This window comes from Chanodichthys erythropterus, chromosome 5 (assembly GCF_024489055.1).
Source record: "Chanodichthys erythropterus isolate Z2021 chromosome 5, ASM2448905v1, whole genome shotgun sequence".
NCBI classification, from domain to species: domain Eukaryota; kingdom Metazoa; phylum Chordata; class Actinopteri; order Cypriniformes; family Xenocyprididae; genus Chanodichthys; species Chanodichthys erythropterus.
Window position 1 is genome coordinate 29884321 of NC_090225.1, and position 20972 is coordinate 29905292.

The 20972-nt window shown below is 38.8% G+C and overlaps 1 protein-coding gene across 27 annotated transcripts in view; it reads left to right on the plus strand.

Annotated features, from left to right (window-relative positions):
* dst (dystonin) overlaps window positions 1-20972 on the plus strand; it is a 199994-nt gene that overhangs the window by 147951 nt on the left and 31071 nt on the right. For 23 of the 27 annotated variants that reach the window (XM_067386836.1, XM_067386833.1, XM_067386834.1 and 20 more), the window contains 21 exons: window positions 4771-4932; window positions 5300-5470; window positions 5585-5751; window positions 6828-6987; window positions 7182-7508; window positions 7642-7726; window positions 7836-8077; window positions 9083-9289; window positions 10200-10319; window positions 10401-10508; window positions 10587-10805; window positions 12612-12815; window positions 13656-13887; window positions 14449-14675; window positions 14756-14878; window positions 15478-15579; window positions 17386-17487; window positions 17913-18086; window positions 19279-19434; window positions 19533-19730; window positions 20386-20514. In XM_067386836.1, coding sequence (XP_067242937.1) covers window positions 4771-4932; window positions 5300-5470; window positions 5585-5751; window positions 6828-6987; window positions 7182-7508; window positions 7642-7726; window positions 7836-8077; window positions 9083-9289; window positions 10200-10319; window positions 10401-10508; window positions 10587-10805; window positions 12612-12815; window positions 13656-13887; window positions 14449-14675; window positions 14756-14878; window positions 15478-15579; window positions 17386-17487; window positions 17913-18086; window positions 19279-19434; window positions 19533-19730; window positions 20386-20514 — 3615 coding nt within the window. The remainder of the gene's footprint in view (window positions 1-4770; window positions 4933-5299; window positions 5471-5584; window positions 5752-6827; window positions 6988-7181; window positions 7509-7641; window positions 7727-7835; window positions 8078-9082; window positions 9290-10199; window positions 10320-10400; window positions 10509-10586; window positions 10806-12611; window positions 12816-13655; window positions 13888-14448; window positions 14676-14755; window positions 14879-15477; window positions 15580-17385; window positions 17488-17912; window positions 18087-19278; window positions 19435-19532; window positions 19731-20385; window positions 20515-20972) is intronic. The other 4 variants (XM_067386855.1, XM_067386849.1, XM_067386854.1 and 1 more) reach the window with 1 other exon arrangement.

Sequence of the window (20972 nt, forward strand, 5' to 3'; positions counted from 1 at the left end):
CCCACTGCAAAGTTGCAAGCTGGCTCCATTAGTAAACTGCTAATGATTGGCCAAAACTCCAAGGACCGCAAACTTCTGTGTAAATTGTATGTAAAATAATTCATGCACAAATTGTCACATTTTACATAAGAATTCATTTATAAAAAATTATACAGAAATTCTGCTCATGTTTCATAAATGAGGCCTTGAGATCAAGCAGCTGTAAAGCACAGCAAACGGTCAAGTTCATCCAAATACATTGCGTCATAGAAAGATAAATCCCTTTTATTTGCTTCATGAGACGTCCATGTGGCGTCAACAGCAGTAAACACGTCTCAGAGACATTAAAGACTTGGACCTTCGAACTATGAAAACAAACGTCTTTCTTAATTCACTGCCTGGATTATTTCAAAATATCCTTTCTTCAAGTCACAGACATCCCTTTAACCTCTTCACCTCTGCCAGTTTCCTCTTTTCGCTAGCACAGAGGCTGTGTTCTGATTTCTGTATGCCTACGCACTGTTCACTAACCCCCACACACTTAGAAGGGAAAGTATGTAGTTCACTTAGAATACGCTGCAATGTCATCATACACAGGTAGCACTTAAATCTCCTAGATTAGGGTTTTCACATATGATAGTGTCATGTAATACTGAGTTGGTGCGCAAAGACTGATCGGTAAATTTCCTTTTCCACTTCAATGAAGCGATTTATCGATATATAGCCAGTTGCCTCGTGGGCAGCGCTCCAACACATGGTGCGGTTGCAATTCGGGTGCCTGAGTCCTGGCTCATGGTCATTTATGACACCAACCCCGTTCCCTATGTAGGGCCCTTTTAAATCTGAGCATATACACTCCCTAAAATTTGGAATCTCCCTTGAGTAAAATGCACTGAGAGGTTCACTACGGAAGGCACTATCAGGTGATTAGAACTTATCCAGAGATTATCTTGCTGACGTAACGTTGACAAGTACCAGAAACAAAACTGCATTCTTTATTCAGTCTAGCCTTTAATCCATTGCTTCTCCCACCTTGTCCACTTGCCATGAAAAAAGACCTGTCATGCACTTGGCAGAGGTCACGGTGTTTCATTACCCGCATCTAGTTCCTCCCTCAGCATTCCACTGTAATTATGAGACACTACAGGCACTTCTGTGGCTCCAAAACACCAGGCAGAGAGGAGGAGAAACAAGGGACGGAGAGGGCAAGAGAGCAGAAAGCATATCTATTTCTGCCTTGTGTGATGTCATCTGAAAGGGTGCCGGCTGCTTTTTTTTTCTCTCTCTCTCTCTCTGCCCTACCCTGACAAGAGGAGGGCTGCTGTCAGAGCAGAAGCACACTAAGAAGTTAAGTCAAATGGGACACGGAGACAGAAGGGGAGAATTAAAAGAGGGTCAAGCGTCTACCAATCAGCATGAGCCGGCCACCACACAAATGGAGCTGTGGCAGATGTTGCCTGAATAATGTGAGGGGGGCGGGGCCTTGAGCCCTGTGCCAGGAGGGTGTCTGTCATTGCCGGTTGGACCACAAGAGAGGCAGGAGTGGCTTTTTGTTTCTCCTGGAGCTTATGGCTTTGTTTTCACAGATTTAAGGATTTGTATCGGGATATGCCACCATCATGCATACAGGATACCTCTGTGTGGATAACTGTAGGGGAGTTCTCAGGAAATTCTAAAATTCCAGGCACTTTTTGGACTGCATGATGTATATGATGGAGTCATAAAGAACTAAGGAAACAAGCAACAATGAAGAGTTGTGACAATGGGGAGAAATGGAAATCAGCAGGATTGTCATCTTGGAAAAGGATGTTTAAGAGGAAGAAGTGATGTATTAAGAGACATACCAAAAGTTTATTTTTAAAAATATATATATATTTTTTTTCATTAACTTTATTTCCGCCAATCTCTATAAAAGTAATTTAAAGAAATTTATAGTATTTTTTTTGTGGTATTGTATTTTTTTGTTTTAAATTGTATATTCATAGCAAAAGTCTATATTTTTCTTTTACTGCTGTATTTATTTCCTACCTTTTCATTGGGGTGAAGTGTATGTCTAGTGACTTGCAAAAGTAAAGACTCCCTTTTGGCTTCTTTTTAAGTCTTTTAATGTTTTTCATGTCTGTAGGGATTGTTGCACTGAAAACCTTTACCTCATTGTTATACGTCATTCGTAAGTTATTGTCATAATGGGAAAACCTCTGAGTAGACCAGACTGTCTGCGGCAGAACCCTTCTTGTGTGGGCAAAGGAGAGGAGGAAGACCTCAACATCGATGACTGTTACGTTCCCCAGAGGTCCATATATGACACAGTGCGTCTGAATGAACAGATCGACTCAGGCTCCAAGGGCAGCCTGGCCTCAAGGCACTTCGTTGGTACTTTGCCATATAGCCATCGCACCATGGACATAAGCGCACTCTGTGGGAACGGCGTCTTGGCCTCCTCCAGTGCCTTTGAGCTCCGCAGCAGGGAGGCGGTGCGTTTGGATGAGCGGCTCGTGTTTGACGGCTTGAAGCTTAATGGGGATATTATCCGGGGTGCAGACACCATGCTGTGTAAGCCACGACCAGCTGGCGAGAAAAAGGAACCGCCTCAGCACCGCCGCTCCTGGCGGACATTCGCCCCCGCAAACCTCAGTGAGTTCGGCAGCTCCAGCGGAACGCTGTGCAATGATGGAACGGGCCAACGTGGATTGGGTCGAGTAGGAAGAGGACGCAGTATGACAAACTCTCTTACTTCAGAAGGTGACTCGGGCCTGTGTAGTCCCACTGTGGAAAGAGAACAAAACCCACGAGCCCAGAGGAGAACCGGGCCTGGCACAAGAAGCCTTTCTTCTGCTGAGGGAGTGCACTTATCTGGGGACCTGAAGCCAGGGCGTTCCCTCAGCTCTGGTCAGGAAGACTTCCCCTTCTCCCCAGTGAAAGACAGGTTACCAATTCCACTGTATTACACAGATGCATCAACTCTTGGAAGCCAACAGCTTAACAATACATACAACTCAGACCTTGGTGTGGGTCAGCACACTGTTTCTAATAGCAATTGTCCAGATATAAATGTCAGTATGCTGGCAGAGTCAAGCAGTAAAACACATATGTCCACAACATTTTCAGGATATGAAGAATTACCCACAGCTGAACTTCTTGAAGACACTTGTTCACAGGATGACTGCGAGCTGCTCAGTGTTGTGGTGACAGAACCAAAGACTTTTTCACGTTGCCTGCAGAATATAGAACAACATGTATCTAAGGATGAAAAGAGTTATGAATACGAGCAAAGAGCTACAGACTCCAAAATGGCAGACTTGGAGGATTTCTTGTTGTTAGTTGAAAGGGAGGCAGGCTTCACCAATGGAATAAAACACATGGACGATGAAGACATAGAAAGTCTATTAACATCCATAGCTGAATGTTCGCAGATGGACCTTGTGGCCTTGCCTTCCACCCAGGTACCCCAAAATAGCTGGTGAATGTTGATTGTTTGATTAGCGTTTCCTGGGAGGCTGGCTAGTGCAGTTTGGCCTTTATCAGATTAGGAGACAGCTGAATTGTGTTTATCGTTATTTGCTGGTCAGTGACTCAGATGTTGTGATCGTGCACAGCTGGCTATAACTGAGTAGAAGCCTCTCACAACAACCAGTTGACTGGCGCTGGAGCACATAGTGCCCGTTTTAGTGGAAGAACATCCCCTTATAAGGATGCTGGCTAAAACATATCTAGTTACCCTGCTGAAAAGACCAATGTAACTGGGCACTAGCTTATGTTTTGGATGCTGGTTCCCAAAATGGGATTGAAGTAGAAGTTACTGTAAGCTATATGCACATTGACAAAGTCTAATTTTTTCAGTGTTTATATCTCCTAAGGAGTTTTAGGAGAAACATCAAAGAAACATTTGAAGAGTTTGGTTCCAAAACGCGATAAACGCCATTTAAAAAAAAAATTGAGTATTGTATCTGGTCAGTATTGAAAAGTAATTTATTAATTTTTTTTTGCCAAATGCGATATCCGTCGTGTTATTCTGTCATGTTTTCTCACTTTCTTTCCAAAACGCAACAAACGTCAGACTCCTTTTTCTGCAGAACGCGATATATCCGCTCAACCAATCACAGCGCACCATTCCACCCACTGTAAACATTGAAGGCTTTTTTAAAAAGCCGTTTTTAATACCAATGTACTTGGCAAATTTGTTTATTTAACCATGCGGTGGCGTCAGATACTTTTTAATCAGTAATGACAAATAATTTAAAGCATCAACAAGATGACCCGTTGAATTCATTTTGGACGGCGGCTGAATGCATTTTTAGTAAAATGCCTGTATATAAGATAAATACTGACAAAGTTTAGACTCTGTCATAAATGTGAATCAACTTACTTTGTTGTGTATTTTCAATTTTTAAAAAAAAATAACTTTTATATTGATGGATTAATTGCATTTTGAAAAAAAAGTGTCGGATTTATTGCATTTTGGGGAAAAAACAATACGTTTTTTATAATAAACTTTTTAAAATCAATTTTTATAACCAAAAGATGCTATGTGAAAGTCTGAAACAGAAACTAGTGTCATCTTGCCACTTTCTTGGTAAAGAAAACACAGTTTTACTCAAATTAATCAAAATGGAGTTATTGTGTTTTGGATCCAAACTCTTAATTTGATCCTTAATGTAGAACCATAACTGAGAACTCTAGGTAGTGTCAATGAGTAACTTTAAAGACCGTAGTTCAATGAATCTTCAAACATTTAATAGCTTAGCGTTGTTTCATTGGATTTTAGTGTTCTTCTATATTTATCACTTACAGGTTTTCCAGAAAGACGTCATTGAGTCGCTGCAGAGCCAATTGCATGAGTTGAATACTCTGGGCCATTCATTGATCCAGAATGCCGCCAAAGGCACCAGCACCAAAAGCCTTGATCATGATCTAGAAGAGGTCAACACCAGATGGAACACCCTCAACAAAAAAGTAAGACCCACTCTTCAGCTAGTTTCACAAGATGTTTACGTTTCAGTTGAAGAGCTGCAATAATATCATGTGTGAATTGTTCGATTTCTTTATCCACTGCACTCTGGAATGCTCATAATCTTTTGATAGCAATCATAATGTTTGCCAATGTTGGTGAGTACCTAACAAGTACTGACGAGTACCTTAGCTGTATTTTTCAGTACTTTGAGAAGTTTTCAAAATAGCGTAGCCTTTCCGGTATCTATGTTTTAGAACAAGTAGCGGTGTAGTGTTAGATGCTACGCCAACAAATTTAATCATGTGTAGCATGCCAAGCTACGGTTTTAAGGTACTTTTCTCAGCACTGCTGTATGTGTGATCTTCTCAGGTTGCAGAGCGATCTGCGCAGCTTCATGAAGCCCTGCTGCACTGTGGCAGGTTCCAGGATGCACTGGAGTCCCTTCTCAGCTGGCTCACAGACACAGAGGAGCTGGTGGCCAATCAGAAGCCTCCATCAGCAGAATTCAAAGTGGTCAAAGCACAGATACAAGAGCAGAAGGTATGACGTCAGAAATGCTTAGACCCATCTCAATGAGAATCAGTTCACTGATGTGAATCTTTTGGTTTTACATATGCTGATATTAATTTATTTTTTCCTATCGGCTCTGTCTAGCTCCTGCAGAGACTGCTGGATGACCGAAGAACTACAGTGGAGCTGATTAAGACGGAGGGGCGGAAGGTGACAGACTTAGCTGACACTGTTGATAAGGAGAAGATAGCGAGAGAGATTGAATGCCTGGGGCAAAGGTGGGATGCCCTCCTCAAGAAAGCTGAGAACAGGTAAAACTATTAGCACAAATCTTTGGTTACACTTTACATTGATGGTCCCCTTTAGACATTCTGTTGACTACAAGTAACTCTGCACCTACATGTCAACTAACTCTCATTAGAGCATTAGTTGAGTATTAGTGGACTTTTAGGGGTAGGATTAGGGTTAGTAGAATAAGGGTTTAGGGTTATTAGAGTAGATTGAAATGTACTTATAGTTACTTATATGCCTTATGTACTTATATTACTTATATAAGTTATAGTCAGTTGAATGTCTGTTGGGAGCATCAAAATAAAGTGTTAGCAGATATTAAGCAGACAGTCTACTAATACACAACTAATGCTCTAATGAAAGTTAGTTGACTTGTAGGAACAACATTCCATACAGTCAACAGAATGTCTAAAGTGGACCATTGAAATAAATTGTTACCAAATCTGATATTAAATTCTGGACATAAAGTGCCCATTGTTGGCAAATCAAATAGGTTTCAAAATGTTATGTTTTGCAAAATGTCTTATAAGATGTTCCCTTAATTACTAAAAATACAATTTCAGTGTTTCAACAACAAATGTCATATGCTGTCTAATCGCAACTAATCGCATCTAACATAAAAGTTTGTTTACATAATATATATGTGTGTGTGTATATATATATATATATATATATATATATATATATATATATATATATGTATATGTGTAAACAATCTTTTATTTTAGATGCGATTAATCGATTTGACAGCACTAGTTTAATTTAATGTATTACTGTGTTTATTTGTAATTTTTGGGGGGAAATTTACTAGCAATTTCTGGCTTGTATACGTTTTATGTGTTTGCCAGCATTTTACAATGGTTTTGAATGAGTTTAAACTTTGGTGGACAAATCTTAAGTTACAGCTCTAAATACGAATCAGTTCTCATTTTCCAACTCTGTTTATAAGGTATAATCATAATCACTGCTTTGCATGTATAAATTCCAGATTTGCCTTTTTTTCATGGGTAAAGGACTGTGTTTTAGTATATGTATGTACGGTATAATCAAACCCAGTCATGTCCAGCAATAAAACTAACTGCAGCATTCTTGGCAGACACAAGCAGCTGGAGAATATTTTGGTGGTGGCACAGCAATTCCACGAGACCCTTGAGCCTTTGACGGAGTGGCTGACAGCTACCGAAAAAAGACTAGCCAACTCAGAGCCCATTGGCACCCAGACGTCCAAGTTAGAGGAGCAAATCTCGCAGCATAAGGTACAGAACCGTCTGTAGCGACAGCATAGTCCCATGACCATGCTTAGTTTGTTTACCATTGTGTTTTACTTTTTTATCCATTGCCCATTTCCCCTGCATTTATGTTCTGCTCCCTTGTGTTCACATTTGATCCATTCTTTTTTTCTGTTATTATGGTTTCCGCTCCCTGGTTATGTGACATCCATGGTAAACAGTCCTTAGAGGAGGAGGTTTTGGGCCGTGGTAAGCTCTTGTACCAGGCCATGAGTCTGGGCCAATCTCTCCGGGCGGTCGGCTGTGTGGATGACAAGGAGTTGGTGCAGGCAAAGCTAGACAACATGAACAGCAGCTATATGGAGCTGCAGGAGCATTGCCGGCAGAAGGCCGAGTTAATGCGACAGGCCCTGGCCAATGCGCAGCTCTTTGGGGAGGACGAAGTGTCCCTAATGACCTGGCTCCATGAGGTGCACCGCAAACTGAGCGAAGTCTCGATTCAAGACTACACGATGGCCGTGCTCGCAAAACAGCACGCTGAGCAGCTGGTACTTTACAAGCTCCTCCTCTTAAGGCTTCCTTCCCTTTGTTTTGATCATTTAATTTCTCTGTCTTCTGTGGTGTGGTGTTATTTCTGTATTGCTCTGTTAGAAGATGACTGATGTATGTTTCACTGTCCAGGCTCTTCATGAAGACATTGAGTTGAGGAAACAAAACATTGAACAGGCCATCCTAAATGGTGTAGAACTGTTGAAACAGTCCACAGGTAAGATTAAAGAAAAAACCCTTAGTCAATATTTGGAAGGTTTGCTGTTTGATGAGAAGTATGAATGTATGAATGTCTGTGAATCATGTGCGTGTTCACTTTCATTCAGGCGATGAGGTTGTCGTCATCCAAGGTAAACTGGATGGAATAAAGACGAGGTATTCAGAGATCAACACAATGAGCAGCAATGTTTCAAAGACTCTGGACAAAGCCCTGTCTCTTGCCACTAAGCTGCAAAACACCCACGAGGAGCTGAGCTCCTGGCTGGAGAAGGTAGAGTCCGAGCTGACTACATTTAAAGCTGAAGAACCAGTCGGAGAGCAGCTCACTTGCTTGCAAGAGAGGCAGAAAGTAAGTGACAGCGCTGCAGCATTTTAACCCATAGGAAAGAAAATTCACAACAGTGTTTATGCTAGGCACTTAGAATACCAAACAAATGGAGTCTTTAAAGGGGCTGTTTACATGACACCATTTTCATCTAAAAACGAAAAAGTTTTTATGAGTTTTGGTCGTTCATTTACATGATAATGGCGTTTTGGGGGCCTGAAAATGCAAACGTTTGAAAATGCGTTTCAAAGTGAAAGTTTTTGACAATGATACATTGAATTTGTGAAAATGGTGACGCCATGCGCATATGTATTACGTGTTCGGTCTATAGGCATGCAGTGTTTCTTTACGAAGTGACATCGCCAACTGCTGGCCTGACAGCAAAATACAGCGTTTTTATCATTTTTACAACTGTGTTGTCTGTATGCGAAAACGCAAAGGGATAACTTCCGTTTTTAGTACATTGTTGTCGTGTAAACGTACCCTAAGTCTCCTTCTTATTTGTGTCCTTCCCAGTTTCAGAAAAGATCTCAATAATATCTCAAACTGTGCTCATATTTTCCAGACTAAATTATATGGTCTTTGATGTCCAACTTTATTGCTGAAACATAACTGAGAATTAAAATCAAATATAACTCCTATAAAAAGCTTGCAAAGACTGGCTGATGGCAATATAATGCTAATGTTGAATTAAAAAAAATGCAGTTAAAATAAGACATAGGTTTATATATATATATATTGTTACAGTAAAATAACACAAATAAGTACTTAACAACTAATAATTAACATCACATGTACTCATAGGTTTAGGGATAGTTGCTTGTAAGCATGCATAATTTGCTGATATTACTCTAGTAAGTACATGCAACATGTATAACAAGGACACTGTAAAATAAAGTGACACTATTTCACACATTAAAACCCTTAAAATTAACAGAAAAACATTTTAAAATGGAAAGTGTTTTTAATATTCAAATACACTCATAATTGGTTAGTTAAATCAGTTTATCCTTAATTTGTCACATTCAGACTCTGCTGAAGGACGTTAAGGATCAGAAGCCACTGGTCGACTCTCTTAATGAAGTAAGCAGCGCTCTGCTGGAACTCGTCCCATGGCGAGCGAGAGAAGGACTGGACAGGATGGTCACAGATTACAACGAGCGCTACAGATCGGCCAGCGATGCCATTACACAGCATGTGGACCAGACTGGAGCTGCCATCTTAAAATCCCAGCAGGTATGGCGGTTCTCAGCTGCTTGAGAAAATAACACCACCCATCTATTAGGAAGATTCACAATGAAGTTTGTTGAAAAGCCCAAACAATGAAGCGTCTGTGATTGCTGCCAAGAGTGATCAGCCTCATTGTGCTGTTAATTCTTAATGCTTTATAGTCATCCAAACTTAATTTATCCTCTTGAGTCGCCTTGATTGATGAGAGATTGTATTTACATAATAAACTAATGGAGTGTGACCCAGATTGATTTCATTTGCATCACATTAGTGTGTTTATATCATTTATACTGATTAGTTTATGCACAGCTGACCTAGTTTTGAAAATACTACGTACAATAAAATACTAATAAGATATAATATATGTGAATTCGTAATGTGGGTTATCAGGCTATTATAAAGGGGAATGTTATGTATTTTAGTGACTTTTTGAGTCCAATTATAATGTTGGTCTCATTTTGTTGAACCAAAAGCTATCTTGATTTCATTTTCCATGACCATTTTACACTCAGTGCCTGAATCTGAGGATTAAACGTACTGTCTTTAGACGTGTATATGCAAATGACCTGATTAGCTAATCTCTTTGCTTGTAAAACAAGTAACAACCTGTCTTCATTTGCTGAATATTCACAGTGTTGTTATGTAAATGTAGGGGATCATGTAAATGAGTTCATAGATGTGTGAATTTCTGAATGGCTTGATTTTGCTGCTTTGTTTCCATTAATTCTCTGGGTTGTGCATTATGAACATATAAAATATGTGTGTAATACATCAAACTCAATTAATCTTGATTTTTTATTTACAATTAAATGTATGCATTTTGTTAGAACTGCATGGAATACTAGATATGCATAGAAATGTGATATGGACAGTCACATATATATCACGGTTTGCTTGCTTTTTCTCTGATGTGCAGTTTGATCAGGCGGCTGCAGCGGAGCTGGAGTGGCTGACGGAGGCGGAGAAGAAGTTGTTGTGCCTTGGAGATGTCAGGCTTGAGCCGGAGCAGACCACAGCTCAGCTACAGGCTCAGAAGGTCAGTCGGGCATTTGCGCGGTCATCTCTAACATATACATTTATAAAGCGTGCATTGTCTAAAGCTCGCTTTCTCCTCCAGAGCTTCTCCATGGACATTATGAGGCATAAAGATGCTGTGGATGACATTGTGAAGACCGGTGAGGCCATTATGAACAGCAAAGATGAAGCAGAGAAGCAGGCGTTGAGGGTAAATATAAGTACATTTATAAAGAAATGGAGCCTAAGCTGTGTAACATAGAGGTAAAATGACTGTGGTCTCATACAGGTGAAGCTCCAGGCCTTGTCGGAGAAATACAGTGTGGTTAGTCAGCTGAACTCGGAGCGCTGTCTGCAGCTGGAGAGAGCTCATTCTCTAGCCTGCCAGTTCTGGGAGACATACGATGAACTGTGGCCATGGCTGCAGGAGACGAGAACTACCTTCACTCAGCTGTCCCAGCCGGCTATTGAGTACGAAGCCCTTCGACAGCAACAAGAGGAGCTGAGGGTAAGAAGTAGATCATTCCTATTACAGTCAATGAAGCTGTAGACATGGGAAGTGCCTGATGCAGCACACACCTTGAGTTGATGGTTGCTACTCATCATCTGTCTGAAATAAAATCATTTGGTTACACTTGATTTTGATGGTCCAATTTAGACATTCTGTTGACCAGGGCCAATAACACCCGCCAATCCACCAAATGCAGATGGATTTCAGCAGTGGCGTGTGACACTAGCCTACTAGTCACTCCTTCTTTGGCAGGTTGAATTTTATATATAACATATGTAATTTTTTTTGGTTGCACTTTATTTTACAGTACGTGTACTTACAGTGTACTTACCTAAGGAAATACTGGGTATTATAAGGTAACTACATGGGTTAAGGTTAGGTTTAGGGGTAGGTTCAGGGTTAGTACCTAGTTATTACCCAGTTATTGTAATTACTGTAATAAGTACATCGTATGTACATTGAGAACAGGACTGTAAAATAAAGTGCTACCCATTTTTCAATTGTAGACTTTTAAAATAATCTGAATAATCGGAAATAATAAACTAAGTGCAATATAGTGTTGTCAAAAATATTGATTTTTTTTCAATACGTCATTATTGAAATATCTGACACATTTCCAATACTCATTTTCCACAGAATAGACACACAATACCAGCTGCTCTCTCTCTCTCTCATCTCTCCGACAGCAAGTCGACACACAAACCACCTCGTTTCATTTGCTCTGAATGAAAATTGTTGGTGTTACAGAGCTTGAATTTCAGCATCAGATTGTGTATATATTCCCGCAGATTTTCTGCTCACACCCAATGTGCGCACACATAAAGCTGCCTCTCAGTGCTAAATTGAGTTATTTTTTGCTGCTTAAACAGTCAAATACAGACAAAATAATGTAAAAATGCTGGTCTTGGTGAGTATTCATGTAAACACAGTCAGTTATGTTTTAAGTGAACATAAACAAAAAGAAAACGCATGTGTAACAGTATATTGGATCTGTGCGTCAGGTCTTAAAGTGACAGCAGCCTAATAAACCTGCTGATAAATTTTGAAATATTAAAAATATTTATATGGCAATTGTTTTTCCCATGGTATCAATGTCAAAATTGTGGTCAGTGAAAATGCTGAGTGGCTAGTAACTTTGGAAAACCACTAGTCACAGTGACTGGTGAGCAAAAAAGTTAATATCCAGCCCTGCTGTTGACTATAAGTAACGTTGCACCTACATGTCGACTAACTCTCATTAGAGTATTAGTAGACTATTAGAGGTAGTAGAATTCATTGACATACAGTTGTAAAGTTACTTATACTAAGTAGAATGTCTGTTGAGGAGCATCAAAATAAAGTGTTAGAATACATGTAATGCACATATAAACAAATATATGAATCAGATTGTGAAATCAGAAATGAGTGCATGTAAACGTACTTAGTGTGTGGTGATGAGGTGATTCTTCCAGGGTAGACACGTTGAAGAAATGTATAGACATATGGACATAAGAAATGTCATATACAGTGCAGTTGCTGGCATTTTAATTAAGCAATATGCTGTTCATTTTACCATGGCTTTCTGTTTTGCCTTGTGCTTAACTGTCACAAAATCACTGTAATGCAGCGTCTTGGATGGCTTAGTGCTTCATTAGAGTGGTTAAGAGGATAAAGTATTATGTACATCAGTGGCCTGACAGATGCTGTGTGAGATCTGCGTGATATGTTGTCGGACAGTGCTTGATCTTTAACAGTTTTTTGATGATAATGTTGTAAACAATCTGGTGCATTTTATTCTGATGATATTAATCTTTCCATCTTCAGCAAATGAGGGAGCTGATAGCAGAGCACAAGCCACACATTGACAAGATGAATAAAACTGGCCCTCAGCTGGTGGAGTTGAGTCCCACAGAGGCCACGGCCATCAGAGACAAATACCAGGCCACCGACAGACTGTACGGCCAGCTTAAAGTCGACGTCAAGCACAGAGCAGCTGCCCTGGATGAGGCCATCTCCAAATCCACCCAGGTACACTTTCTGTATACTCTTTTTCAATGTCAACCAGCGTTTCCCCTCTCTTTTACTCATAGAAATAATACAGTAAAAACAGTGATATTGTGAAATATTATTACAATTTCAAATAAGTGTTTTCTATGTGAATAAACTGTAAAATGTAATTTATTTCTGTAATCAAAGCTGAATTTTCAGCATCATTAATCCAGTCTTCAGTGTCACATGATCCTTCAAAAATCATTCTAATATGATGATTTGATGCTCAGTTATTATCAATTATTATTGATGCTCAAGTATTAATAATGGTTCTGATTATTATCAATGTTGAAAACAGTTTTTGCCTCTTAATATTTTGTGGATTTTTTTTTCAGGATTCTTTGATAAATAGAAAGTTAAAGGAACAGCATTTATTTGAAATATAAATCTTTTGTAACATTATAAATGTCTTTATATTATTATTATTTCTTTTCTTAAAAAAATCTTGCCCCAGACTTTTGAATGGTAGTGCATCATAGTTTCCACAAAAATATTAAGTGTTAAAAATGTTTCTTGAGCAGCAAATCATCATATTAGAACGATTTCTGAAGGATCATGTGACACTGAAGACTGGAGTAATGATGCTGAAAATTCAGCTTTGATCACAGGAATAAATTACATTTTAAAATATTTTCAAATAGAAAACCATTATTTTAAATTGTAATATTTTTTCACATTTTTTCTGTATTTTATTGTATTTTTATCAAATAAATACTGCCTTAGTGAGCATAAAGAGTCTTCTTTCAAAAATATAATTATTCCAGACTTTTGTGCAGTATGTAAGTATTTAAATGACTCTTGTAAATCATTTCTCCACAGTTCCATGATAAGATTGACCCCATGCTGGAGTCTCTGGAGCGCATCGCCGAACGCCTGCGCCAGCCTCCGTCCATCTCCGTCGAGGTGGAGAAGATCCGTGAGCAGATATCAGAGAACAAAGCGGTGACTGTAGACCTGGAGAAGCTTCAGCCGTCGTATGAGACGCTCAAGCAGCGAGGAGAGGAGATGATCGCTCGCTCCGAAGGAGCAGACAAGGACCTTTCAGCCAAAGGTAACTATGCTGTCATCATCTCGCCGTATCTGGGCTTGAGTGACGGTGTTAGTGTCATTGAGATAATATTGTAGTTTTTTTTTTTATATATATATAATATTTTGAATTAATTTTTATTTTAATATTTTCCATTTTCTTTAAAATTTTAAAGTTTTAGTAAAGGTGTTGTGTGTCTTTGTCATTTTATTTTAATATGTCTTTATAGTTTTTATACATTTCATTTTTTTGTTATTTTAGTTAGTGATGCACTGAATCTTCAAAATCTCTGCCATCCAATAAGCTTTGTGCTTTGTTACTTTTGACATTTTAATCAAATCTCAACTTTCAAATTTTCAAACTAAATTCAAACAATAAATGTTGTTTCGATGCTCTTTAATGAATAAACTCAATCGTTAAACTTAACTTAACTCCAGAGAGGAGCATTTTGCATATCTTTTCATTATTTTTTATCATTTTAGATTTAGTTAGCTATAATAACCCTGTTGCGCGACTACTCGATTTTAAGGCAGTGTGACAGAATGTGATGATGATGACACCTCCCTTCTTTTGTTTCATTTGAAGCTGTTCAAGATAAGCTGGACCAGATGGTGTTTCTATGGAATGACATCCAAGCTCTTCTGGAGGAAAGAGAGGCCAAGCTCCTGGATGTCATGGACTTAGCCGAGAAGTTCTGGTGTGATCACTGCGCTCTCATCGTCACCATCAAGGACACGCACGATCTGCTGAGAGAGCTGAAGGAGCCTGGAGTCGATCCTTCAGTGGTCAAGCTACAACAAGAGTCTGTGGAGGTCTGGAGGCTTCAGAACAGAGAGTCTGATGTTCATTCAGCTTCGTGCAACAACTTCATAGTCGTTGTTTTGCTCCACAGAGCTTCAGAGAAGAGATTGACGGGCTGCAGGAGGAACTGAATGTGGTCCAGAATCTGGGAGCTGAGCTCATGACAGCGTGTGGAGAACCTGATAAACCTGTCATCAAGAAAAGTATAGATGAGGTAATGATGTCATAGGAGAACAGTTGCTTCCCTTGCAAATAATGACCAAAGTAATCATAGTTTCTGCCAAAATACCATAGTTATTAGAGTAATTGTTACTATTGTAAAATCATAATATATTGAGGTAAGCTTTCGGAATCTTTAATTTTGTTTTTTCTACAAAGTGAGGGCTAAAAGCAAGTTATCAAGGGTTATATTAAATTAAAGCTGTAGTAACTATGGCTTTCTTCATTATGGTTGGCATTGTAGGTTTTTGTAAGCGTTAAAAAGTTCTAAAGTGTTTTTGATGCTTTAAACATGATGAACTTAGTCTATCCAGCATTACATGTGCGAGGTGAGGGTTTACCTTAGGTGTAATTATTTTATTAATATAAAAATAATAAAGAGTGAACAAGTATAAGTCTCTCTGTGACACTGCACTGATCACAAAAACGGGATAAATGTTGTTCATTTTTGTGCATACATGGAGTTTAGAAATGAATAGATAAAATAGTAATTTAAAAACACATAACGATGATAGTAATTTGTGTTAGGATGTTCCTGCTGGATGAGTCAGAGTTGGCGTCACACTGTCTGACCACATGTTGTTCGTCCCACAGGTCAACTCAGCTTGGGAGACCCTGAACAAGACGTGGAAGGAGAGAGTAGAGACTCTAGAGGAAGCCATGCAAGCTGCGGTTCAGTTCCAGGACAGTCTCCAGGTTCATATGACACACACAGACCATTACACTCCCGATGACTCACACCACTGACCTGTCTGATCATTCAGCTGCGGCAAACTACTGTAACTAGTTGGTAGTCAGCGCAGTCTGATCGCCTGTCATGCTGAATGTGTTCATACAGCAAAAGCACTATTACATGAATGGGTCACACGTCATTCTGAGGTGACGTTGTTACAGTGTAATTACATATTAAAGAATATTAATTAGCTACATGTACTTACTAAAAGTGTTTGGTTTAGGATTAATTGCGGTTACACTTTATTTTAAGGTGTCTTTGTTACACTGTAATTATACATTTAAGTACTGAGTAATATTAAGTAAGGGTTTGGATTAGGGTTGGTTGCATTTAGTTATGCATAATTTATAGTTATTGCTATAGTAACTCCATGTAACATGTGTAACTGACACTGTAAAATAAAGTGTTACCTTAATTGCTTATAATTATGCATAATTAACATTTTTAGTAAGTACATGTAGCATGTATAACTACGTCACCTTAAAATAAAGTGTTACCCATGAATGATTCATATGATGTGATTTAGCCCTGGTGGGTGCGAGAGGGTACATGGACAATTTAACAGAGATAAATATATACATTTTAAAACCGTCAGCTTTTTTTCTTTTAATCAGAATAAATTATAAGAGAAACTACTGGGAATTTTAAAGGGAAAATCTTTAGTGCTTAAAAGTCACCATGCAAAAGATGACTTTCCTATAACCATGATGACCCAGTGCTTTTTGTCACTGGCATATTGTATTCAGATCAAGAACATGCCCTGCTTTAATCATGTTAAAGGGGTTATATGTAGAATACCTTGTTATTAGCGACACCGGTGGCTGTTAAGTGAACTGCAGCCAGCAATATATATTGCTTATGCACACATAAAGTACAAGAGACTGAACGTGATTCAAGATCCCATTGTTCTCAGGGCGAAGGTCTTTTTTGTTCCTTGTTTAGAGGCACATAGAAGTTGGAAATACCTTTGCAGTGATATACTGTTAATGAACATCCACACTGCTGTGATGTTTAGATGAATATGTAAATATGAGCCGCGCACTTTCCTCTCAATAACAATATAAGCACACAGCAAAAATGACAGCTGTGAGAAAACAGCTGTTAAGAAAGCATCTGATCATAGTGATGTGGATGTGTTTGCACCAGCTCTGTGATTCACCCGCATCATGTCGACAGATGAGGTCATTAAAATGACACTGTTATGATAGTTTGATTATAAAGTATATCTGAGATTATAGACTATTTAGATCTGGCTATATGAGTCTACAATTTGAATAACTCCCTTTTCTTTGCATGACACAATGACATTACAGTACAGAATAACTCTTTCAGCATTATCCTGAACATAAGCATTTATATCATGAGAGGCTTTCGAGAGATAAATGTCACATCCTTTATATTTTCCAGCAAAAAGATCCCGGGTCCTTCACATAAAAATCAGACTACAGGCTTTCATAGACAACCTAGGAAGTTTTGTTACAAGCCGTTCACACATTGGCAATACAAAAAGCAAATTTTATACATATAGCCTCTTTAAGGGAATGATTCACTATCTCAATTATTCTCGCAGATATTTTATTTCTTATTAAGGTGAATATCAACCAGTTGTACTTGTTTTCCCAAAACCCCAGATTGGAGTAGAATCGGTTCAGGTGTGGCTTTTGTTCATTCTCACCGTCATTTGAGCCACATTTGTATCGGGGCTATAAGTGAAACTCGACGCTCGGATGTTGTGCAGCCTGTGACAATAGTTTTCCCCTCCTCTGCAGAACATGTTTGACTCAGTGGATATTATGGAAAGCAAACTGGATTCGATGCCGCCCGTGGGCACAGACCTGGAGACTGTGAAACAACAGATCGAGGAGCTGAAGGTATTGATTTACTGTTCTTGTGTGGGAGATTTTCTCATACCCATGACACAGTGCTTTCTGTTCAGATCAAAGTTTAGAGCTATTTATCTCCAGTCCCTTTCATTTTTGATTGTTTCATGAATATAATTGAGCTGACAGACCACACAGCAGCTGTGTTTACACTGCGCCATTCATTTGCTTCATCTTGCAGTTGGTTTAGGCCTGCACAATTGAAAATCTTTCACCATTAATGTTTTTAAAATGGTTTACAGGTGAACCAACATGCTTTTAGTCCAAGAATTCCTAAAAATTTCCTAGTGGCAGAGATAGTTCACAATAGCCCAGCAGTATGTTATTGTAGAGACATGTTTATTGTCAGATATACAATCACAGCCATAGTGTGATAGTGATCTCATCACGTAATGTGTGCTGTTGTGTGTGTGAAGGAGTTCAAAGGTGACGCATACCAGCTACAGATCGAGATGGAAAGGCTGAACCATCAGGCCGGGCTCCTGCTAAAGAAGGTGGTGGAGGAATCCGACCGCACTTCCATCCTGGAGCCAATGACTGAGCTGAAAATGCTCTGGGAAAACCTGGATAAAAAGATTATCAACAGACAGGTCAGACACTGAGAAGGATCTCAACTTTAAAATCAATGTAAATCCCATTTCACGTCTGTTAATGTGATGCATCTCAGAGTACAGCAGAATATTCAAAAAGCAGATTTTATCCATCAGGAATTGATTGGATTGTTATCACCAAAGCCTTTTGGATTTATTGATTAATCATCTGATCATGGGTATTTAATCTAATCACAATTATTTGAGATAATTGCAATAATGGTGAAGTTTAAATCAATCACATTTTGCCATTCACATAAAAGAAATTTAAGCGTTTGAAGAAATTTCATCAAATGCAAAAGTAGCAAAGAATAAAGAATAATAATAATAAAAAAAAAAAGTACAAAGATCTAAGGTCAGAGGTCTTCTTTTATATGAAATGAAGGCTTGTGGGTTTAATCATATTAGTATTTAGTGTTGTCAATCGATTTAAAAAATAATTAATCGCATATTATTTCTGTAATTGTGATTAATCGTAGTTGAAACATTTTTAATATTAATATAGAGTAATTATTTAATAGAGTTTTAATATTTTTATATAGTAATAATTTCACAGTTACTCTCCAAATTAATGTGGAAACAACTTAAAGAGACAGTATATTTTAAATATTTTTTTTAAATGAATGAATGGCCAGTATCACTGATATTATTACTGGTGCTGATATCTCTATGAAAGTGATTTATTTTAAACATATATATATATATATTTATCTCTGTTACTTTTATTCTTTGATGAACATTATTAGTTTATTAGGTTATTGGTTTAACATTATTGGTTTATTAGGCTGCTGTCACTTTAAGAGCTGCTGTTGCCGAATATGACGCAGATCTGACGCACATTTCATTTTCTCACAACTCTTTACATTAATTTAAGACGTTATTTAACTCATTTAAGACTGCTCTTATGAGGATACTTGAAAAAATGGGCATTTTGGCATAATTCTGTGTGTTATTGTTCGTTCAAACGCGAAAGAGAACTGGATACTGCCACGCGTCTTTCTCTGCACACAAGTCATGTGTGTGTCACATGACACAACATTCACAGACAGCGCATTCTCGTTTGTCTTGTGGCGCTTTAATGGTTTCAAAGCATTTGCATGAATAAGAGCGTGATCATATAGTGTTACGTTAGCCAAATTATGACGGAAAAAGCAGTATTTTAATGGCTGCTGTGTGTCTTCATCTCTTGTAGCACAAGCTGGAAGGTGCGCTGTTGGCTCTAGGACAGTTCCAACATGCTTTAGATGAACTTCTGGCTTGGCTCACTCATACTGAAGAGCTGCTTAATGAACAGAGGAAGGCCTGCGGAGACCCCAAAGCCATTGAGATCGAGCTCGCAAAGCACCACGTACGTCACGGGGAAAACAAACTCATAATGCGGTCATTAAGCCACAGAACCACAAGCATCAGAGATCTCACAATTTGTCATTTCTTTCCATTGTCTAGGTGTTGCAGAACGATGTGCTGGCCCATAAGACCACAGTGGAGGCGGTGAACAAGGCCGGCAGCGAGCTCATTGACTCCAGCGCTGGAGAGGAAGCCAGAGGTCTGCAGAACAAGCTGGAGAACCTCAACCAGCGCTGGAAGACGATCCTGGAGAAGACTGAGCAGAGATGGCAGCTTCTGGACAGTGCCCTTCTGCAGGTCAGGAGCGAGTACGAGCCAGACGGAGGCCTGGCAACCCTCTGGAATCTCAGAGGCCGAGCGTTTCCTAAAATGGAGATTTGATTGATGATGATGTTCTCAACATGAGGCCAAAAATTTCCTCTCTTAATCTTAAAGAATGTGAAAGAGAAGCAGTAAAGGGTTCAATGTCCACATGCTCTCACTCAAAGAGTTTGCTTTGATGTGTGAACGCCTAAAGTTGACGTCAAATGACTTGATACGGTCTAAAATTTAGGAACAATTAAAAAGAACATAAGTTTCCTAATTTGGCCATTATTAATTATACATGTATACATGGAACTCAGTAGAGGGTGAAGCTGCAATATCATGACAAAATCATTATTGTGGATTATTGCTGGATTAATAGAACGTTTTGGGGTAAAAGCAGGTCATATTCTGACTTAAGAAAAAACTGAAACATTCTGTCATTAGGTTTTTAAAAAAAAAGACCGTGTTAACTGTTTTTCTCCAGACGCCATTATTCTTGTTTTAGAATTCCAACAAACTTGCCATTTTTGAGGCTAATAATGTGTGCTCATTAATCAAGCCTCTGTTCTCTGAACCCCACCCCTCCGGCCGGCGGTAATGAATGTGTGAACTCTATTGTTGTGACGCTGGCTGATCTGCTTTCTAGGCTCAAGGTTTCCATGGTGAGATTGAAGACATGCAGCAGTGGCTGAAAGTCACGGAGCGTCAGCTGTTAGCATCAAAGGCTCTGGGAGGCTTACCAGACACGGCCCGAGAGCAGCTCAACACCCATCTGGTACGTGTTTAATACTACAACAGATCTGCACACGTATGGCAAGCTTATAACAGCTAATAGACACAATATTTGTTTTGCATATCAACAATTTTAATAACAGATTTATGCATTTGTTGTTGAAAACAGTTTTGCTGAGTTTGGTTTATCAAAGCTTTCTGTTAGAGAATGTTTATTATAAAAGTCTTGTTTACAGGAATAATTCTCCCCAAATTGAACATCTTGTCATCATTTACTCGCATCATGACAGTCCCAATCCAAACCCACATGACTTTATTCTTTTCTTAATACAGCATGAAAAATCTCCAAGCTGATCTATATTTTCCATGCAAAATAGAAGCATACAGTGATCAGAATCGAGTTTTAACAATAACAAAAGCAATATATGAATATTGAAAAATAGAGTGTGAGTTTTAGTGGTGTCAGAATTTTTCTCTTTAAATCTAACATGGGATGAAAAA